Source organism: Gymnoscopelus braueri (genome assembly GCF_963280865.1).
Source record: "Gymnoscopelus braueri genome assembly, chromosome: 18".
Taxonomy (NCBI): Eukaryota; Metazoa; Chordata; class Actinopteri; order Myctophiformes; family Myctophidae; genus Gymnoscopelus; species Gymnoscopelus braueri.
Genome location: NC_137618.1, coordinates 12,106,919 through 12,126,749, shown reverse-complemented (window position 1 = coordinate 12,126,749; position 19,831 = coordinate 12,106,919). Strand labels below are relative to the sequence as shown.

At 41.4% G+C, this 19,831-nt stretch overlaps 1 protein-coding gene across 2 annotated transcripts in view; it reads right to left on the bottom strand.

Annotated features, from left to right (window-relative positions):
- Window positions 1-493: 493 nt before the first annotated feature.
- The window catches only part of tbc1d8 (TBC1 domain family member 8), a 52,585-nt gene continuing 33,247 nt past the window's right edge, over window positions 494-19,831 (bottom strand). The window contains exons 10-21 of one of the 2 annotated variants that reach the window (XR_013932033.1): window positions 18,644-18,858; window positions 15,923-16,040; window positions 12,029-12,314; window positions 11,495-11,648; window positions 10,696-10,794; window positions 10,287-10,355; window positions 8,189-8,438; window positions 6,180-6,245; window positions 5,700-5,786; window positions 5,407-5,516; window positions 3,187-5,061; window positions 494-3,135 (exon numbers count right to left, since the gene is read on the bottom strand). Coding sequence is in view for 1 of the 2 variants with exons in the window: in XM_080412798.1 (XP_080268924.1) it covers window positions 4,564-5,061; window positions 5,407-5,516; window positions 5,700-5,786; window positions 6,180-6,245; window positions 8,189-8,438; window positions 10,287-10,355; window positions 10,696-10,794; window positions 11,495-11,648; window positions 12,029-12,314; window positions 15,923-16,040; window positions 18,644-18,858 (1,952 nt within the window). In the remaining variant the exon portion in view is untranslated. Of the gene's footprint in view, window positions 5,062-5,406; window positions 5,517-5,699; window positions 5,787-6,179; window positions 6,246-8,188; window positions 8,439-10,286; window positions 10,356-10,695; window positions 10,795-11,494; window positions 11,649-12,028; window positions 12,315-15,922; window positions 16,041-18,643; window positions 18,859-19,831 lie in introns of both variants that reach the window. The other variant, XM_080412798.1, reaches the window with a different exon arrangement.

Sequence of the window (19,831 nt, the reverse complement as noted above, 5' to 3'; positions counted from 1 at the left end):
TATGAAAACATGTGTAGACTATGACACTGATGGTGTCTAAAGATAGTGACATTGGTACCAGTGCTGGACAAATATCAAATAACACCTGACTTCTTTTCTCTGCTACAGTATATGCTGTTTGATACTCAGCTTTTATTATCATATAATATTCTCCCTGCTCAATAAAGAATTCAAGGGATCAATCCACCCAGTCGAAGAAAAAAATAAAAAACACAGATGGAGGGCAAAAAACAAAACAAAAAAAAACATAATGAAACATTAAAGATAGAATAATCTCACAGGTTTTAATGTTGGTGGGATAAAAACACCTCACTGATCCAAACGTCAAACCTTATTGGACAGAATTTCAGTAACAGCAGTCAGTCTGTACATCTAATCAGCGTGGTAATATAAAATATCAGGTGATATCGGCTTGGTGGTTGGTCGACAAGGGACAGGAACATGTACATTGGAGAGAAAGAGAAAAACAGGCACAGAAACCATGCTTCAGGAAAACTGTAAAACAAGCTTTTATAGAACTTAACATTCAGCAATACAGTACAAGAAAATACATATCCAGGTGTACATTTTCAGTGTATCACATTCAGGAACGTGTTCTTTGAAGTCCTTAGGCACAACTGAAATATTTGGCAGTAAATTAAAGGAATTAACTTAACTTAACATTTAACTGAACTTTTCAAATAGATGCCCTAAAGATTATTGTACTAAAAACACTGTGTTGTATTGCTTCATCAATGAAAATAAACAAACGTAAGAAAAAGGTTTGTTCCCATTTTGTCAGAGCAATTATGAAAAATTTCCAACTCGTCTATAAATACGGAACAATATTTCCTTCCCTTTACAATGGGTAGGCAGGTGTTTTCACGTGTCGCATCATAACATTTAAAACAGTCTATTCATTAATGTCATCCGAGCCCCTTTCACACACCCCCCCCCGCCATTACCACAAGTGTGCCGTGCTATACAGCAGTGATTCTCAACCTTTTTAATTTCAAGGGCCACCAGTTTGATTTGCATTAGGCCACGGACCCGTTGCTGTGCAGTACATACCGTATTGTAAGGTTTGGTTTTGCATAGCGTTCGCTTCAGGTACAGTTAAGGCACACAAACATAGAGTTAGCCTTCAGTCTGTCTTGGCAGCGATGACATTCTAATAGTCACTTCTGGGAAAATGTACCCATAGGTATGCACCAGGGTGTGACTGTACTGTACCATACTGTAATAGGCCTGCTACTGTGCAGGGCTGCAACAATTGATACTTTCCTTTGCGATTATCCTATCGATTCCTTTTTCGAAAAAATTGAGAAGCACATTTTTGGAAAGGGATAACATTCATTTATATCAACAAGTCGACACAAAATAATTCAAACTGATTATTTAATCTGATTAACCACTTAAGCCCTATTCCGTACCTCGTCGTACAACGGTATTACGCAAAGATTGCGCAAATATCCAATGCAATTCATTGTGAGCATGTAGATTTGCTGTTTTAGCTAGCTTTGAAAATTTTGGAATTTTCATTTTCCCCCCAAAATAATGTTTTTAAATGATGGTGTAAAATTGATTAACTGTTGCATCTCTAGTACTGTACCATGCCCAGATAGTAGATGCAGTATGGGTACAGTATGATATATCGTTGCTATAGGGTAAAAACCTCTTATCTCCATATTCTAACGTTTTTTCGTAAATGATTGCCCTACTTGATCAAACTACAGCGTCACACTAAAGAATCATAATCGTAGCAGATTTGCAAGCTCGTTTTTTGTACATATGTATGAGTGAATGGCCTTTAGAAAGGGATCGGAGACCTCGTACTTATAATCGTACTGTATATACGTAGGTAGTACAACGGTATCGCTTGCCTTGCGGCCAAGAACTGATTTTCAAGCTAGCTTGAAAATCGGAATTTGAATTTGGCAGCAAGCGAAACCATCTTGTGATGGAGAATAAATTCAGTTTAAGAGTCAGTTAATATCACTCAGCTACGATAGAAGCCATTATGCTAAATCAGTACGCTGCTCGTAAAGTTTATGAACCTGTAATAACACACTTTAATAGAAGCATACTGATTTTGCATCATGGTCCAGCAGCCTATACTGTATGTAGCCCTGCACCATTAATCACAAGAAAATAATATATCTGTAACTTCCATAAACAATACATTTAATAAAGAGGAAAGGTTTTACAGGCCTGCTTTGTGGTTCTGGGCAGAATCCTGGCCCACAAATCACATTATGTCACAGCGAGAGAAAAGCGAGAGAAAATAATTATGCATGTTAAAATTTACCAATAGTTACACCCCCCTCTTCTGTGTATGAAAGATTGTCCCACCTATACCACCCAATTCATACTTCAATCCCAATATTTGGCCAAGAATTAAGATCATATATTTTAGTATCGTGCAGCCCTAACCACAGTATATGTTTGTGATTCATGTCTATGGCATTGATGACCATGCATGTTTTCTATGTGTCAGCAGCTTCTGAGGCCATCTTGTTCCCACAATGCGAGACCATCAGTTGTCCTGGTATTTCGATCAGTCTTACAGTGAATGTCGCACCTGTGCCTTTTTACGTCAAAGTGAGGTCTAAAGTGCTGCTGGCCCTTTCATTGCTTAAAGCTCCTTTAGGGGCCTTTTTTTTGCTGCCGCCAGCACTTTTCTGCCATGCATTTCTATGGCACAGACATGCTGGAGTTCTCCTCTTCCTATAGCATCGCATTTCAGCGCTCTCTCCGACCGTCCAGCATTTTTTTGAGAGACCTTTGAGAGACCTTCAACCCATCAATGTGACCTTTGTACTGTATGCATAGGGTTGGACAGACAGGTCACAGATCATTGAGCAGAGGCATGTCACTCAGTGCACGTGTAGCACTCGGGACATTATGAACAAAGCTCCCCGTCGCTCAAAAAAATGCTTTCTGTGGACAGACGCGTCCCCCAAACGTTTTCGTGCCAAGGACCCCCAAATTGATATGTATTTGGCCGCGGACCCCCCATCTGAAAATGTTTTGTGCCAGGGACCCCCAGAAGAGAAGATTTACGTAATTTTTTTTAGGTTTCCAAACTTTCTTTTCTCCAAACTTTTTGTTTCCTCAAAAATAGCAGATGTACAAGCTCGCTGTGAGCTTGTAGATCTGCTATTTTTGAATAGCCAAAGCATAAAATACGGATAAAGTGGTTAACACATTTTGTGGGGGACCCCCTGGAACCTCCCCAAGGACCCCACTTTGTGAACCAATGCCCTATTGTGTACTATGGTCAGGTGTCAGTTAAAATATGGTGCTGATCCAAGTATGTCATGGTTAGGGACGGGACGATATGAAAATTACATGTCACGATTACTGTGGTAAAAAGTATTGCGATTAACGATATTATCGCGATAATCAAAATATGCTTAAAACGGCACTTTTATTAAACCACCTGAACCCCCTGCGTCCCTATTCTGGGGGTAAAGTTCTACAAGCTCACGACGTGTTGCAATGCAACACGTCGTGAGCTTGTAGATCTGCTATTCTTGGCGAATCGATTTGTGTAGAGTGAAATAAGAGCGTACCAAAATGTGCTCTGTACAGGTCCGTTTTATCAAGTATAGAGGGTTTAAGTGGTACTGAATTTGCAGCTCAACAAAAGCAAATTCATCCTAGTGAATGACAGAGGACAATTTCACAATAAATTAAAATCTCTGCGATACGATTATTGTGAGCCTTTTTTTTTTATCATGATTAACGATAACAATGATTATCGTCCCATCCCTAGCAATGGTCTTTGGAGACATCTTTGATTCAACAGTCCTAGATTCCCATTCATCACCCACACATCTTTCCTATAACATCCAATCTAGGGGAATTGACAGTGGTCACATGGCCACTGGCAGGCACTTTACACCACAGCCTGGGCTCAAAGCGTGAACCTTCAACTCAACCATGCCCATGTGACCATGAAAACAACTCAAAACAACAAAACAACAAACTAAAGTTTACTCCAAGGTGCTCATAGTCTATACATCCACTGGATCCTGTGTGCTACAGTATATATTGCTTTCTACACACCGCCACCCTCATTACAGATTATTATATAATAAAAAAAGATTGTTAATTTCTTACGACAACATAGTATGAAGAGCACATATAAAGTATCAACTTGTATCATTAAATGCAACAGGTTCATTTGAACTCTTGCTTCGCTCCATACTTAATAAAACACATTGGCTGGGCACACACAAGGTCTAGTAGAGCAGAAGTGTCAAGGAGGTGACAGGCACAAGGCTCACTACAGCCATCTAGTCAAAATGTCTCTGATCAAGACACTGAACCCTTATTTAATGAACAGTAAGTCACTTTCAATAAGAGTGTCGGCTAAACGCCTAACGTTAGCACGTAGTCCACAGCGGCTGGACGGAGTGTGTACAGCACTTCCTGGTCTGCATCTGCAGTCTGGCCAATCAAACCGTAGCACAGCTACGACGGCTCGGTTGGCGTGTCACGTCATACTTATTCATTCATTACCGCAGATTTTCCTACTTCAAAAGTAAAATTGGGCGTTTCATCGCTTCGCATTTGGGATCAGCTGGTCCGTTGTTGGAGCATCAGCAAACCGGCACGTTGGTGGTACTGCTTCTCCTTGGCCTCGGCTATCTTGGCCGGCAGCTGCACGACCTTCTCGAAAAAGTTCACCAGCGCCTGTTCCGTCAACAGAGAGGCCAGTATCTGAGCGTAGCTGACTGTCCAATCGCTCTCTACGCCGCCGCTAGTACTGCCGGCGCTACCGGAGCTTTGACAACGCCGGACACCGTCGTCACACTCTTCCTCGGCGCCGAAGACCGGGTGGTCTTCCGCGAGCCCCCCGGTGGGCGTGAGGGCGGCCGCTTCCTGGCCGAGCCCGGCCTCTTCCTGTCCGCCGCCGCCGACCTCCGAACCCGCGGAGGAGCGGCCGCGGTGACCCGCCTCGCCGATCTGCAGCACCAGGCTGGTCACTGTGGCGATGGCCTGGAAGAGGTCGTTCTCCTCGGGGTCGCCGTGGAACATGTTGCACAGCGTCTTGCAGAACTGGATGAACTCGTACTGCGGGGGGGGTGCATAGAAAGTTGACCAATACAAAGATACAATCCAGTCACTGGGACAGATTTAACAGACAATATACAAGAGAACTCAGCGTTTGTACTAGAGTTATCCATCATATCGTTACTGTCGAGCAGAAACCTCTTATCTCATTTATTTTTTTACTTTTTATGTTTTTTGGGGGAAATTAATGCCCTAGTTTGTCATAATACTAGTGTCACACAAAAGTAGCAAAAATAGCAGATCTACAAGCTCAAAACTAATGTGAATCCTTCCTGAAAAGACAGTTTTGGACACATTCACCCGACAGCAACGATATACTGTATGAGGTGTTAGTAATGCATGTACCTGGTTCATGAGTGGTAGTGGCTTCTCCACGCCCTTCTCCTTCTCTTTGGCCAGGTCTCGTAACATCTGCTTCAGCTGCTGCTGGTAATCCTTCACCTCCCCGACAACACCTACGCAACACCTACATGTTAGCACTGCTGCACCACACAAATAAAGGCCTATAGGTCTACAATGGCTTAGCCTTGGGTAGAGGGCTGTACAGACATACCCAGTAGCGGAAGAAGTATTCCGATTTGGGACTTAAGTAAAAGTAGCAATACCATAACGGTACATAGAACAGATTAGATACATACCCTTGGGTAGGTCTACGTAGAGGGGTCTGGTGGTGGACATTAGAGGGCCGTTCATTGATGCAGGGTCATCCTCAATTTCTGTCAGAGCTGCAAGGAAAAGGAACACACACATATACAGTACTCCCCACTTTATATAAACGTATGCAGTAGTAAATGTGAATGAAAAGTAGAATATATGTCCCGATACGGCGGGGAATATAGTTAAAATCATCATTGCCGATGTGCTGGACGAAGGGGGAGCGCTCATTTTGTTTCAGTCTCAGTCTAAACTGAATAAAGAATGCTTTTACAGCCATGCCTTTTTACGTGACTGACCAGAAGGCACGCATGCTTGTCTTTTGAGGCGCGTCCTAGTGAGCGAACAGATATACACACAGGTCAGTCAGGCTATAACTAACCCATGGCCGTTATGTTGATTTCTTTACAATGTCGACGGATTAACCAATGAGGAAGAATGGAAAGTGAAACAGTATGTTTTACCTGGTGGTATGTGTAGACGATACAGCAGCCTTATCTTCAGGTTCAGGTCTTCACAGTAACAAATATCTGATACAAGGAGAGAAAAAAGAGAGTATGTTGTGATGTTTGCGAGCGATTCGTTCAAAGTGATTCGTTCCCTTTGGTGAATGAACAGGAGCAAACTCGGTCACTTCCTCAAAAAGTAATCGTTCCTCGAGTCGTTCATTTTCCTCTGCGTGGAAAGCCAAAGATAACAGGGTGGCTGTGAGGCCTTGTTTGTTTGTTGGTCAATTTTAAACATGCTCTACAAAATCATAACTGGCTTTCATCCACTGTCTGAACCTGTATGCTCTCAATGTGATATCATCTTGTCCTGCGATTCTCTCTTTTATTTTATTTCTGAATGTCCAAATATGCCGTTTTGACCTTGACTGTGATCTTGAACCTTTGAGACCCAAAAGTGAATTCATCGTTTTTGGGGGCAGCTTACTGACAAATCGCTCAGAGTTTCATGACATTTGGAACAGCCAGATAAGTTATTTTGTTAACAGATGTACAGGACTGAGTCAGGTAATACCTGATTCATACTATAAGCAATTCTAGAAAGCTTACTAGTGTGAGTGCTTGTAGATCGGCTATTATCGATCAGGCTTAACAGAGAGAAGTGGAAGCCCATGCACTTACATAAAAACAATCCCTCAACAATCCCTCAACAACAAAGGAAACCAAAGAGTGATAATAAATCAAAGAGCCTGTATGATGCTGTGTTGTATGCAAGAGATACACATTCCATAGAGAGTTCCCTGTGGGAACCTAGTGTCCAGTTTTATTTTCAGCCCTCAACCCCTCTACTGTAAAGCAGAGCAGTGGTGTAAAGTAACTACAGTACATTTACTCAAGTACTGTAATTTTGAGGTATTTTTTACTTATTTACGAGTATTTCCAATTTCCAGTACTTTTACTTCTACTCGACTACACCTCAGAGGCAAATATTGTACTTTTACTCCACCACAATTATTTGAAAACTTTAGTTACTAGTTACTTTGCAGATATAAATTATTACATTATGAAACATACATTAACCACTTTAGCCTTATTTAATACCTAGGCTATTTGAAAATAGCCGATCTACAAGCTCACAACGCGTCGCATCGCGGCGCGTTGTGAGCTAGTTCTGCTAGTTTCAAACATTTCAGTACTTTTACTTTAAGTACATTTTGATACCAATACTTTTGTACTTTTACTCAAGTCAATTTTGAACACCAGACTTTTACTTGTAACAGAGTACTTCTACATTGCAGAATTGATACTTTTACTTAAGTAAAACATTTGAGTACTTTTTTCCACCACTGGAGCTAATAAATACTATAGAAGTGTAGTGATATCTGATATCACTACACTTGATGACAAAAATTGCGATTTGAAACTGCCACAGAAGAATGTGTTTGTTGTGAAAGGAAAATGTTTATTATGTTTACAGTTTATAAGAGTTTATACTTCATAAAAGGTAGGGCAAGTGATTTTCCTTTGTTAAAAAACTATATATTCTGATGGTAATCATTGCTATAGAGTGTTTGTTCAGGATAAGGGGTCTCCCTGTCTCTCCAGCTCTTTAATAAACGGAAAATGCATTTTCAGGTCGGGATACCGATTGTATCCAATCAGGAGAGAGAACCTTCCCCATAAAATCATAATGTGTTTCTCTGTCCGTCCTTCTCTCTCCTCTCATCGCCTCCTCCTCGTCTCGTATCGCTAACCCAAACCTTTTAGCTCGAGACCCAAAAGAGACATTTGTCTCCTCGATCTTGTTGTGATGACAAAGCCGATCTACAACCTTGTAGATCTGCTATTTTCACTACTTCTTAAAATTAGCAAAAGTGTTTTTTTTAATGTAATTTCTTTGATTTAGATTTTTTATTGTTATCTTTTGAAATATAAATACATATGTTTTTGTTGTTGTACGAAACGGAAAAAAGGGATATTTACTCGCGACCCATAAACATGGTTCCTGACCCACTGCTCTGACCTACCCAGCCACCCAGCAAACTCCCTGAAGGTGACGAGGCTGTCCTTGTCCTGGTCCAGCAGCGTGAAGGCCCTGTTGGCCACCGTGTCGGTGTGGTGGCTCCCACACAGCCAGGGGGCCAGCAGCACGTACAGGCTCTTGAACTGGGCCCGGTCCACGCGGTACTGCTCCACGTAAGGCCGGCCCGAGTCGTGGTGCTGCAGGGCCTTCGAGGTGCTCCCGTCGCCCCAGTACAGGTTGATGAAATGCTCTGTCTGGAGAGGAGGTGGTGAAGAAGAGTGAGAAGTGAGGGAGAGAGAGTAACGGCAGGTTCACGGCACGCTGGACACAGAAGTGCTACAAATTGATTTGATTGATGTTTTTCTTGAAAAAAACACAGACAAACAAAAAAATGTAATCAATAATAAATACATTCAGTGGAGGAAAAAGTACTCAAATGTTTTTCTTAAGTAAAAGTATCAATACTGCATTGTAGAACTACTCTGTTACAAATACAAAGTTCGCGGAATTCAAAATGTACTTGAGTAAAAGTACAAAAGTTGGTATTGGTATCAAAATATACTTAAAGTACAAAAGTAAAAGTAGTCATTATGCAGAATGTCCCATTTCACAAGTTTTCAAATGAATGTGTAAAATGTATAAAAATATTTTGAAAATAGCAGATCTACAAGCTCACAATGCGTCGCATCATGACGCATTGTGAGCTTGTAGATCTGCTATTAAAAGTACTGAAAATTGGAAATACTTCAATAAAGTAAAAATACTGTACTAAAGTAATAAAACTGTACTTAAGTACAGTACTTGAGTAAATGTACTTAGTTACTTTACACCGCTGAATTCATTCATACAATTTCAACATACTAGACAAGTAAAATGGCAATATGCAAACAGTATGCTGCCAAGTGAAATTCTCACCCAAACAGGAACCTGGCTGTTCACACCAGCAGCATCGCATTTCACACCTGATTTCTCGTGTTGGGGTGTGAAGCTCAAACAGCTTCCCAACATTTATCTTTAAGGGGGTTGTATTTGTGAAACATGCTCTGACTGTTGTACAACTGCCTGTATTTCTCCACTTCAGTGCAGGTTAAATGTATTCCTTGTGCTCTCTGCAACTGAGAAATAATATGTATGTTCTATTGCATGGGTTCCCAAACTTTTCAGGCCGCGACCCCAAAATAATGCGGAAATTGACTCGCGACCCCACCTAAACCTGGAGGTAATTTATGCACATAAACTTGCACGTTCGGTGAGCATTTGTAATGTATTAAAATGGTAAAATGTACTATTTGTAAACATTTTTAGATTGTATTTCATCCATTCTGTTGAATAAAAAATTTGAATTTTTGGGTCATTTTTTTTTTAATTACCCAAAATAAATTTGCGACCCCACCGTCAGTCTCCCGCGACCCCAAGTGGGGTCGCGACCCCAACTTTGGGAACCCCTGTTCTATTGTACTGATACAGCCTGAAGATGGCGCTGTTTGCTTGTTTATGTTTGGTCAATAAAAGATTATCTTTGCCTGTGTGTCTGACAACAACATTATGTTGTGACTTCCTGGTTATTACTGAATGACAAACTTTCCTAGCCCTAACATGTTTGTTTAACCAATTCTGATGTATTTTTAATCTGACATATTGTCAGCTACGCTGCACTCTGAAAAAAGTAGATAGACGGTGAAACCATTGCTGTATATCTTCAGAGCTACACACACAGTGTTCGCGGTCCAATCTGTTAAGATGGGCCCCAAAATGAAAGTGGCTGGCATGCCCTGCGCTTCGTGTCTGTTTGCATCGCTTCTGTGTCCAGTGTGAACCTGCACTTAACGAGGTGTGGAGGGGGTTTAGTTCACAGACTGCTCTGTTAGAGCAGTGGTTCTCAAATACAGTATAACCCTTTAAACTGTATGTACATCGACTATGTGAAAATAGATGATGAACTTGTATATCCGCTATTGACTTATTGAAACATTTTGTATGGGGTTCCCTGGCACTTGATAAAATCATTTCACATGGGGGTTAATTTGTGGGTCCTTGGAAAAGTTTGAGAACGGGTTTGGTTTTCAGACTAGACTACTGTAAGCATACAAAGACAACAGTACCTTGAAGAGGTCAAAGACATCAGCCAGGTCCTCTGGAGGGATGGACACATCAGGGGTCACCACCCGCAGCTAGGAAAGGAAAGGGAGAGAGAGAGAGAGAGAGAGAGAGAGAGAGATCCGGTTTGATTGTAGAAAAAACGAACCACTTTAACTTTGATAACATAACTTCCCTTATGTTTCAGCCAAGTTGTTTGAACTGTTAATCAGCTTTGGGGATTTTTGGACCCAGCAAAAAACAAACCACTTTAACTTTGATAACATAACTTCCCTTATGTTTTCAGCCAAGTTGTTTGCTAACATTAAGAAAGGGCACATGTTCAGTGATGGAGAGATAGGTAGATAGAGAAAGACACAGAGAGAGAGAGAGAGACAGACTGGCAGGCAGGCAGAGAGGAAAACAGATACTCACAGCGTTCTCTTTGGTGGTGTCTTCATGTGATTGAAGCACCTGGATTCTATGTCTGCATCTCAGCCTCTCCACCTGCCTCACCGTCAAGTCTCCAAATTTCTATAAGCAAGAGAACAACAGTAAATATCTGTACTTGAACAAATAGATGTGTGTGTGCACGTGCACCGTCAATCAATCAATCTGGATTCATATAACGATCTAGCCTGGCTCCACCCCCTGAATCCTTTGCCTAGCATTCAGGGTCTGGTGACGCTTTCGAAGGCGGGTGTTTCTCGGTTGAAAATCTGTACGACGAATCGGGATCGGGACAATCCAGTATGAACCAATCGCGTTGGTTCATAGTGGAGTCCCACTTTGGCCACGCCCCCATCTCAGAACTCCGCTGCATTGAGAGGGCTTTCAGACTGAATAATGGAGTGAAACGAAATGAAAATTCAGGCTGAGTGTCAGGCTAATAACGATCATCAACTTCATAATATGAAGTTGATGTAGTACTATATTATTTATGTACTTTTCATACATAATGATGCAGCTCAAGATGCTGCACAGTACAGTAAAAGTGTGCTGACATCCCATTTGATGTGGGAAACATTTCATCCATCATGGAGTGTACTGCGGCGTTTCACGTCATCACACGTACATTCCATACCTCCTCTCCCCTACCTTGCTCTCCTCATTGACCTGTATGTTTTTTTCGCACACACACACACACACACACACACCTTCACTCACACACACACACACACACACACACACACACACACACACACACACACACACACACACACACACACATTACCTCGCATGAGTCATTGATGAGCTCAGTGATATTTGTGTGTCCTGCAGGGGGGGCACTAGTGGGGGTTTCCTCCGGAGCAGGCTGAGGGGAGAGAGGAGGAGACGAAGAAGAAGAGGGGGGCGACTCCTCTTCACTCCTCACCTGATCTAGAAAACTACAAAACAGATCACATGACGGTAAGATTAGAAAACTACAAAACAGAGTGCAGAACATGAATATTAGGAGACTATCACTGGCATTCTTTCACACTAAGGGGCCGTGTCCACATAGAACACCTTTTGAGTTGGCAGTGCCAGCCCAGTCTTCCATGTATTTATATGGTAAAGACTGACCATCGTGCTTCAGACAGATCGCGAGGCCATGTGCGTTACAGGGGCCAAGGGCCACACCAGAACTCATATCATTATTACTTTCTTTTTTAATTTGAACATGACTTTTCACATTCAAACGTTATTATTATTTTGACTATAATACGTTAGAATATAGAACATTCGTTGCCAGCCCTACACAACACCACACAATGAACAAAATCACCTGGTAAGAACCATGAGGGCTTGTCCGTCATCGGCGCTGGCGCACAGCTCCTCCGTGTTTGCGTCCAGCACGGCGAGGCCCAGCTGGAAGATGGCCTTGATGCCGTGGAGGAAGAAGCAGTCGACCACGCACACGGCGCTCCGGAAGGGCATCACGCTGAGGAAGAGGGTGAGGAACCAGGAGAGGGAGACGGACGACAGAGGGGACAGGTCGGGAATGTGCTCAGCCAGCACCGGCAGCCGCTCGCGGATGAGCTCCTCGAACACCGACTGGTCCACCTGGGCGCCTGGAAAGACACAACATAATGTCGCTGTCGGGTGGAAACCTTGTATGTCTAAAATAAAACGTTACTTTTCAGAAAAAAATAACCTGTGTTATAATGGATCCAATGTAAATTTGTTATTATTTAGTCACAGGCTCTTGTTAATACTTTTTATTAGTTAAATGTTTATAAAACCCACAGACAGACTTAATCACTTTCTTGTAGATCAGCTATTTTCACTACCTCTGTGCAACGCGTTCTTACTTTTGTGCAACATTGTCATAAGACAAAGCATAAAATTGGGCATGCATTAACTCTCTCAGTGCCACACAACGAGATAATTAGGGGTGTCACGATACTCGATACGTATCGAGATCGAACCGAAAATGACGCTCGATACAGTGTATCGAAATCAAAAGCTGTATCGCGATTCAAGGGTTAATTAAAAAAAAATACTCCCGCGCATGCGCACATCCGATTGCACGTCCGGGTGAAGCCATGCTGCGAGCAGCTGTTGTGTTTTTCCGTGCATCGCGCATGCGTGCTTACGACGGGGGAGAAAAAAAAGACGACACGACCAACCCACACACACACACACACACACACCACAGAGTACAGACACCGCTGTAGCGTTGCGTCTGTACTACTACTTTAGATTTCACCATGGCCACTGCTGAAGCCAGTGATGGTAATGATGATACACAAACGGAAGAATTGGAAACCCCTCCCGCTTCCTTTAAGTCAAAAGTCTGGCTATATTTTGGCTTCCCAGTGAATTATGAGGGCACCCGACGCGTTGTTGACAAAACGGCTACCGTTTGTCGATTATGCTCCACTGATAGTTGCTCCGTCTTCTCTTTTCCCCCTCTACACCTATACCTCTCGGCCAAACATCGCCGATCTACAAGCTCACAACGCCTCACAGCGCGAGGCGTTGTGAGCTTGTAGATCTGCTATTTTTGGCTAAAGTTCACCTCAGAAAAGGGATGGGGTTAAGGTAAAAAAAAAAAAAAACTGTTGAAGACCCCTGGCTTAGCTTATTATTCACATTTCTTGTTTGTTAAAGCTCTTACCTGCTCAAACAATGTGAACATACTTTAAGATGTTTAAGAACATGTAGCCAAATAACAGTTGTCTTTGGATCCTTTTTTGTCCAACTTTGTATTTAGATTTTATTTTGTTATAGAGCTTCTTGTTGTTAACTCATCTTAAAGAAGAATCTGAAAATGACAGTTGTTGTAAGGGCATAAAACCCTTTTTGTTATTCTCATTTGATATTATTCAAATAAAAGGGACTTATTGAGAAACATGTGTTTTTCTTTACAAATCAAGACAATAGCCTAAATTAATAATCATATAGCCCTCAAAGCTGAAAAAAAGGACGCTTTAAAAATATATATCGTATCGAAAATCGAATCGTGACCTTAATATCGAAAGTCGAATCGAATCGTGGATTAGGCGTATCGTGACACCCCTACGAGATATCCGAGTTTTTTCTGAATGCCCTCAGTGCCAAAACGAGAAATCCCGAGTTAAAAATAAATAAATAAATACAATTATTATTATTTATTTATTTTTGGGAAAAAATGTTCAGAACCCAAGATATCATTATCTGAAGATTTGCAGCTCCATCCACTCTTTGTTTAACTTATAACTGAAAAAGGCTGTATCTCGCTTCCTAAGCACTTTCTTTTTTACTTTGAAAAAAAATAAAATTGCTGGCACAGTATGAACATATTTTTTTATTTCATTGGCACTGAGAGAGTTAATGGAAAAAAACATAAAAAGATGAAATATGAAGATAAAAGGTTTTAGTCCAACAGCAACGATAGGACATAAGATAGACACATGACGCAAGACCTAACCACATTAACCCTGGCATCTCTATTGTGGCCATGTCATTATAGGCTAAATTTAGGCCTCTATGATTAATGAGTAAATGATAATCAGCCGTACGCCAGTGCTGCTTGACAAAAATAGCCGATCTAAAAGACTGTCTTCTACCAAGTAGAGACCAGGCTGAAGTGTTGAAGTTGGCATGCTATTTATATGTGTAGTATGCTGTGCTTTAAGTGACAAACACAACATTAAATGCAGTTTCATACGCATGCGTTGGCGGTGTTGCCAGACAGAAATAAAATTAGATCAGGAAAATATGTCAAACCTGTCTTAAACCTGTCGAATTGAATCATCTTGATAGATCAGACACATTCATCATAGTGATTCAACAAGAGACGGCTCGATAAATGTTAAACCATTCAATGGGTAAAACGTATTTCTCTATTCTTGGCAGCACTACAGAGGAACAATCTACCCACAAAAATAAATCAGATTGCTTCGGAAAGTCCTTTTTAGAGTGGCCTAAAAAACTTTAGTGTCCAAGTACTGCAGTATGTCACCTTCACGTTTTAATACGCTTTTATATAACGCCATAAAGCCATTTTGCTCCTTGTATTTATATAGATTTATATATATGGTTTGTATTCTGCTTTTCCCATTTAGTTTTGTTGTTGGAACACAACGGTTATAAGTCTTTTGTTTAGTTTTCTTGCTTTATTGTGGGGTTGCTTTTTATTATCCTTGAGGATTTTTAACGTGTGCAAACAACTGAAGAGCAGTGTTATATCTGATTTAACAGTCAAATAAAACCATTCATTCATTCATTCCACACACACACACACACACACACACACACACACACACACACACACACACACACACACACCATTTCAAAGCTACATGTATAAGGACACACACACGACAAAACATCCGCTTTCCAACAGACATTCAAAAGGAAGAGGACATTGTTTCAAATGGACCTTTGCATGCTGTAAATAAACGGCTGCACAAAGCACAGGAAATCAGCCATGTGGCTTAGCGGTGGTTGAAAAGCCTCAGGGGCTGTTTGTCGAGGCCGCTGCAATGCTTAAATTTATACTCTGTTGTTGTAGGGCTGGGCAATTAACCGAAAATATATCGAAAACAATACTTATTTTATTTATTTATGTATTTTTTTTCTTATATATCAATGAATTGACACAAAACAAATTTTAAATATTTCCTATAATCAATTAAATCGATCAGTCTGATTAACCCTTCTTCAGAGATTCAGTAATTCCTCAAGAAAATTGTTCATCAGAACATTCAACGCAATAAACGAGTGGAGCATTTAACCAGTGTGCGGACCTTATTCATTTATATTTTCCGTTTGTCCTGCACCTGGACAGTGGAAACTGAACTGGGTGCGCTTGCACTATCTTCCTTATGAAAGTTGTCTGGTGCACCTTTTAATTTAGATACTCTGTTGCGCGAGGGTGTCGCTTGCCAAAAATAACAGATCTACAAGCTAACAAGCGACAACGAGCATGAACTAGGCCACTGGTTCTCAATGTGGGGTTTGGGGACCCCCCCCAGGGTCGAAGTGTCCCTGAGCAAGACACTTGACCCCTAAACTGCTCTGCTGGTGCTGCCCCTGTAGCTGGTGCTTGCTCCTGAGATAGGATGGCTTAAATGCAGAGGACACATTTCACATACTGCATGTGCAAATATACAATGACAAATACCCCAAAGGAGTGGGGACCAAATTATTATTATTATTGCATTAGGAAGCTGCTTGGAGCGCTGGCCCTCACCTATGACCCTGCGGTTGAAGTAGTCGGGTAACATCCTCTCACACACAGCAACCAGCAGCCAGAAGGCCTCTTCCTCTTTAGCGTAGAGCAGCAGCACTGATGCTAGGATGTTCATAGACTGTAGGGAGAGAGAGAGAGAGACAGGGAATGAGAGAGAGACAGGTGCTGATGCTAGGATGTTCACAGACTGCAGGGAGAGAGAGAGAGAGAGAGACAGACAGGGAATGAGAGAGAGACAGGTGCTGATGCTAGGATGTTCATAGACTGTAGGGAGAGAGAGAGAGAGAGACAGGGAATGAGAGAGAGACAGGCGCCGATGCCAAGATATTCATAGAGATAGTTGCCCGGGGAAAGGGTAGTCTGGAGCTCTCTGCTGGAACTGTTGCCCCCGCTTGGGATAAGCCGCTATAGACGGATGGATGGACTGATGGATGCATTTTACAGAGTAAATTGGGGTCCCAGAGATAATGGTATCAAATGGGGGTGCATGGTCTAATGCATATGAAACTGGGGGGTCCTTGAAATTAAAAAGGTCGAGATTCACCGCTATAAAAAGGTGGATTAGAACCAAAGATGACAAGAGAGAAACTGCACTGGTTTTAGGTTATCAGTCCCACAGCCAACTAGAATAAGTCAAGATCAAACATGTCCACAGAAATCACCCAGGTAAAGGTGGATCTTCTTACCGTAGCAGCAAAGATAAATGAAGCTAAGGATCTTATGGGTGGCCAGAATGAGAAATAGAATGCTGTTTGCTGAGTGAGCAGGGGTCTTTTCTTAACGTGATTCTGACCAAATAAATTATGTATTGATTTATCAAAAACACATACCATTTCCAGCTCAATCAAGTCAATGAAATAAAATGAAACAAAACAAAAACAAGACAATCAGAATGATAAGAACAACCTACACATTCCGTCTCCCGTCTTGCTATGCCAGTCCTATCCTATATCCATCTATCTTATGATTCTATGTATTTTGACAACATTCCTATTAGGGGTGTGCCGATATATCGTCCCGCGATATATCGCGATACGTTTTCGTGACGATATGTATCGTTTTGGGGGGAAAAAATATCGTTTAGATTTTTTTTTTTTTTACAATAATAATAATCAGGCATGCAAACAGCCCCGAGGTGAAAAGGGTGGGGTGACAACATGTTTTTTTTTTTCGGGTCAGGTGTCACACTATTGCCCTATTTGGATTCAAAACGGCTATTGTAGCTGAAAAGCTACAAGTTTGCATGTCTGAATAATGCAAAAACAGAATTATTTGTTTGCATTTGCTTTTTTATATATATTATTTGCTTTATATATATTTTCATAATAAAAAAGTGCGTATCGTATCGTATCGAAGTTGTGAGCCCAATATCGTATCGTTTGGTGAAATTAGTGTATCGGCACACCCCTAATTCCTATAAATCAGGCATAAGGGTGAAGGGGAATACAGAGAGAAAAACAGAGCGAGTGAGAATGAATAGACTTGGGAGAAATGAACAATACACAAAGTAATAATACTCATAAAACATGACTGACATGTTCATAGACCAAAAAGAATGAGAAAGCCAGCAGGAACAGAAGAAAGAGAGAGGGAGAAAAACAAAGAAGAAATATGGGAGAAAGACAGATAATCTAAATGAATGAGAGAAGGAGTGAAAAGGTGACGGCATGGAGGACTGAAAGAGAAAGAGAATGTAGAAGTAAACAAATGTGAGCGCTGCACACGTACAGAACTCATAAATCATGAATACACCGTTGGTACCATACACATTTCTGAAACACTAGTCCAAAATGGCTGTCCCACTAGAGATATGACTTCTAAAGAAAACATTTAGAAAAAGTTATGTCTCTGGAGAGCACAGCAACCATTTTAAATAATTCAAAGAATTTCTGTACTTTATTTTTCATTCATCTATTATGGAGTCCACATTAACCGATGTGGTTGAAATTAACAAGAATTGGGGTTGAAACTAGCACCCCCAATCCTGCTAGCCTGGCATGGCCAGACTAATATCACTGCGAAGATATTAGTCTGGAATCTCTGTATGGAACCTGCATTTCCAAGGGGCGGATACAAAAAATCTATTCTTTGCAGCTAATATCCTAGTTCTACCAGCATTGTTGTTGTGAAGCAATTTGTACTAACATGAGTGTTTAAAACGTTGGCTAGTGGCATACATAAAATCAAAGCAGCAATAAAGTCAAAGCCGGAGAGTAGACAGTGAGTGAATATGGGAGACCCTCCCCCATTCAAGTTTCAATGCTTTTTTTTTCTCACCGTCTAATCATTTAGTGCAAAGGTTCCCAAACTATGGGCTGGGACCCCAAGTGAGTTGCGGAAAGGTGATGGTCGGGTTGCACATTGACAACAATAAAAAAGATGAATGTGTCCTTCTGATTAAGTCTGTTTTATTCGTTTTTAAAAAGTATAGGCTGTGAATTAAGGTTCTGGCAACAGATATAGGCTAAATACTGTATGTTTCCATTTACAAACAGAAACAGTTTTCCGTAGCTTTTAAAATATATTCATATAAGACACAGCATTGTAAATGTATTTTCTAACAAATATTCCTACTCAAATCTGCTTTTTTTTTTTAAATAAACTTTATTTCAACTTTGAAATTGCAGTATAAATGAAGGGGATCGCCCAAAAATGGGGTCCTGGTATGAAAAAAGTTTGAAAACCCGTAGTTTAACAAATTCATCCCTGTATGTTGCATACCTGGCAGTAGCCGATCTTGGGGTTGCGGTGGGCGTAGGCCGTGAGGACGCGTCGCAGGGCAGCGATGCCCGTGGGGTTCTGAAACGCCGGGTGGTCCGGTAAGGAGCGGTGCAGGTCTCTCTCGATCTCCTCTGTAGCCAGGCTGCTGTGGCCCATAGACTTCTGGACCAGGTCTGTGTAGTAGTCCCTGTGGGATCCCAGGTCCGAGCACGCGTCTATAGGATAGAGATTTGACAACTCGGGTTTAGTGGGCATGTTTAATCTAGAGCCAGACCACACATGTTGGCCATTATTTAACTTTTTGACAACATCGGTATCAGCAGTTATGCAGCTGATGAGTCCCGATTTATGACCAATTTCAAATGACGTCCCTGCTTAGGTGACTCAAATGTTCAAAAATAGCCGATCTATAAGCTCGGTCAGCTATTTAAGGGATTTTTGCACGGCACTATTGTACGACAAAGTAAAAAATAAGGCTCAAATACAGCTTTAGTCGATCAGACTAAAAACTATTGGAATTTTTCTTGTTTCTTGGAATTTGTTGATATAGAATAAATATTTTCTTGATTATCTGATTAATCGAAAAAGTAATCAATAGAATAATCACTGAGAAAAGAATCGATAGTTGCAGCCCTACTCACTTCTTGCCCCCCCCCCCCCCCTCCAGAGCCTGCACTCAGCTCTCCACTCCGCTGGCTTGCATTCCGACATAGTGATGAGATCATAGTCTATTTGTGCGCGATCTAAATCCTGCCACTCTGGTTTTTACATTACATCAACATTCCACTTCACCGAAATAGTGGTGCAGGAAATAAGCAAGAGGCTGGTGAGTGAATTAAAGGCCTGACGAGCAACGCCGCAGTAATTAACCCATCCATCACTGCCACGCTCAGGGACGGCTTGTGGGTACGTGAGTTTTAGTGGTTGTGACAGATTTAGACGGTGAGAAAGAACGAGTGAAAGAACGAAAAGAAAGAAAACAAATAAACACCTAGTATATCCCCGGCACCAGTTTGTTAGTCAGGACACTGACGCAGGCTTGAATAGGTGACGTGCGTTGTGCAGGTGACTGCGGTCAAAGTCGCGTATGTCAAAATATCAATTGTGTAAGACAACCGTGAGGTTATGCAGTACATAAAAAAATCATCTACTTTTTCAACATTTATGCTTTTTAAAATTCATGGCAGT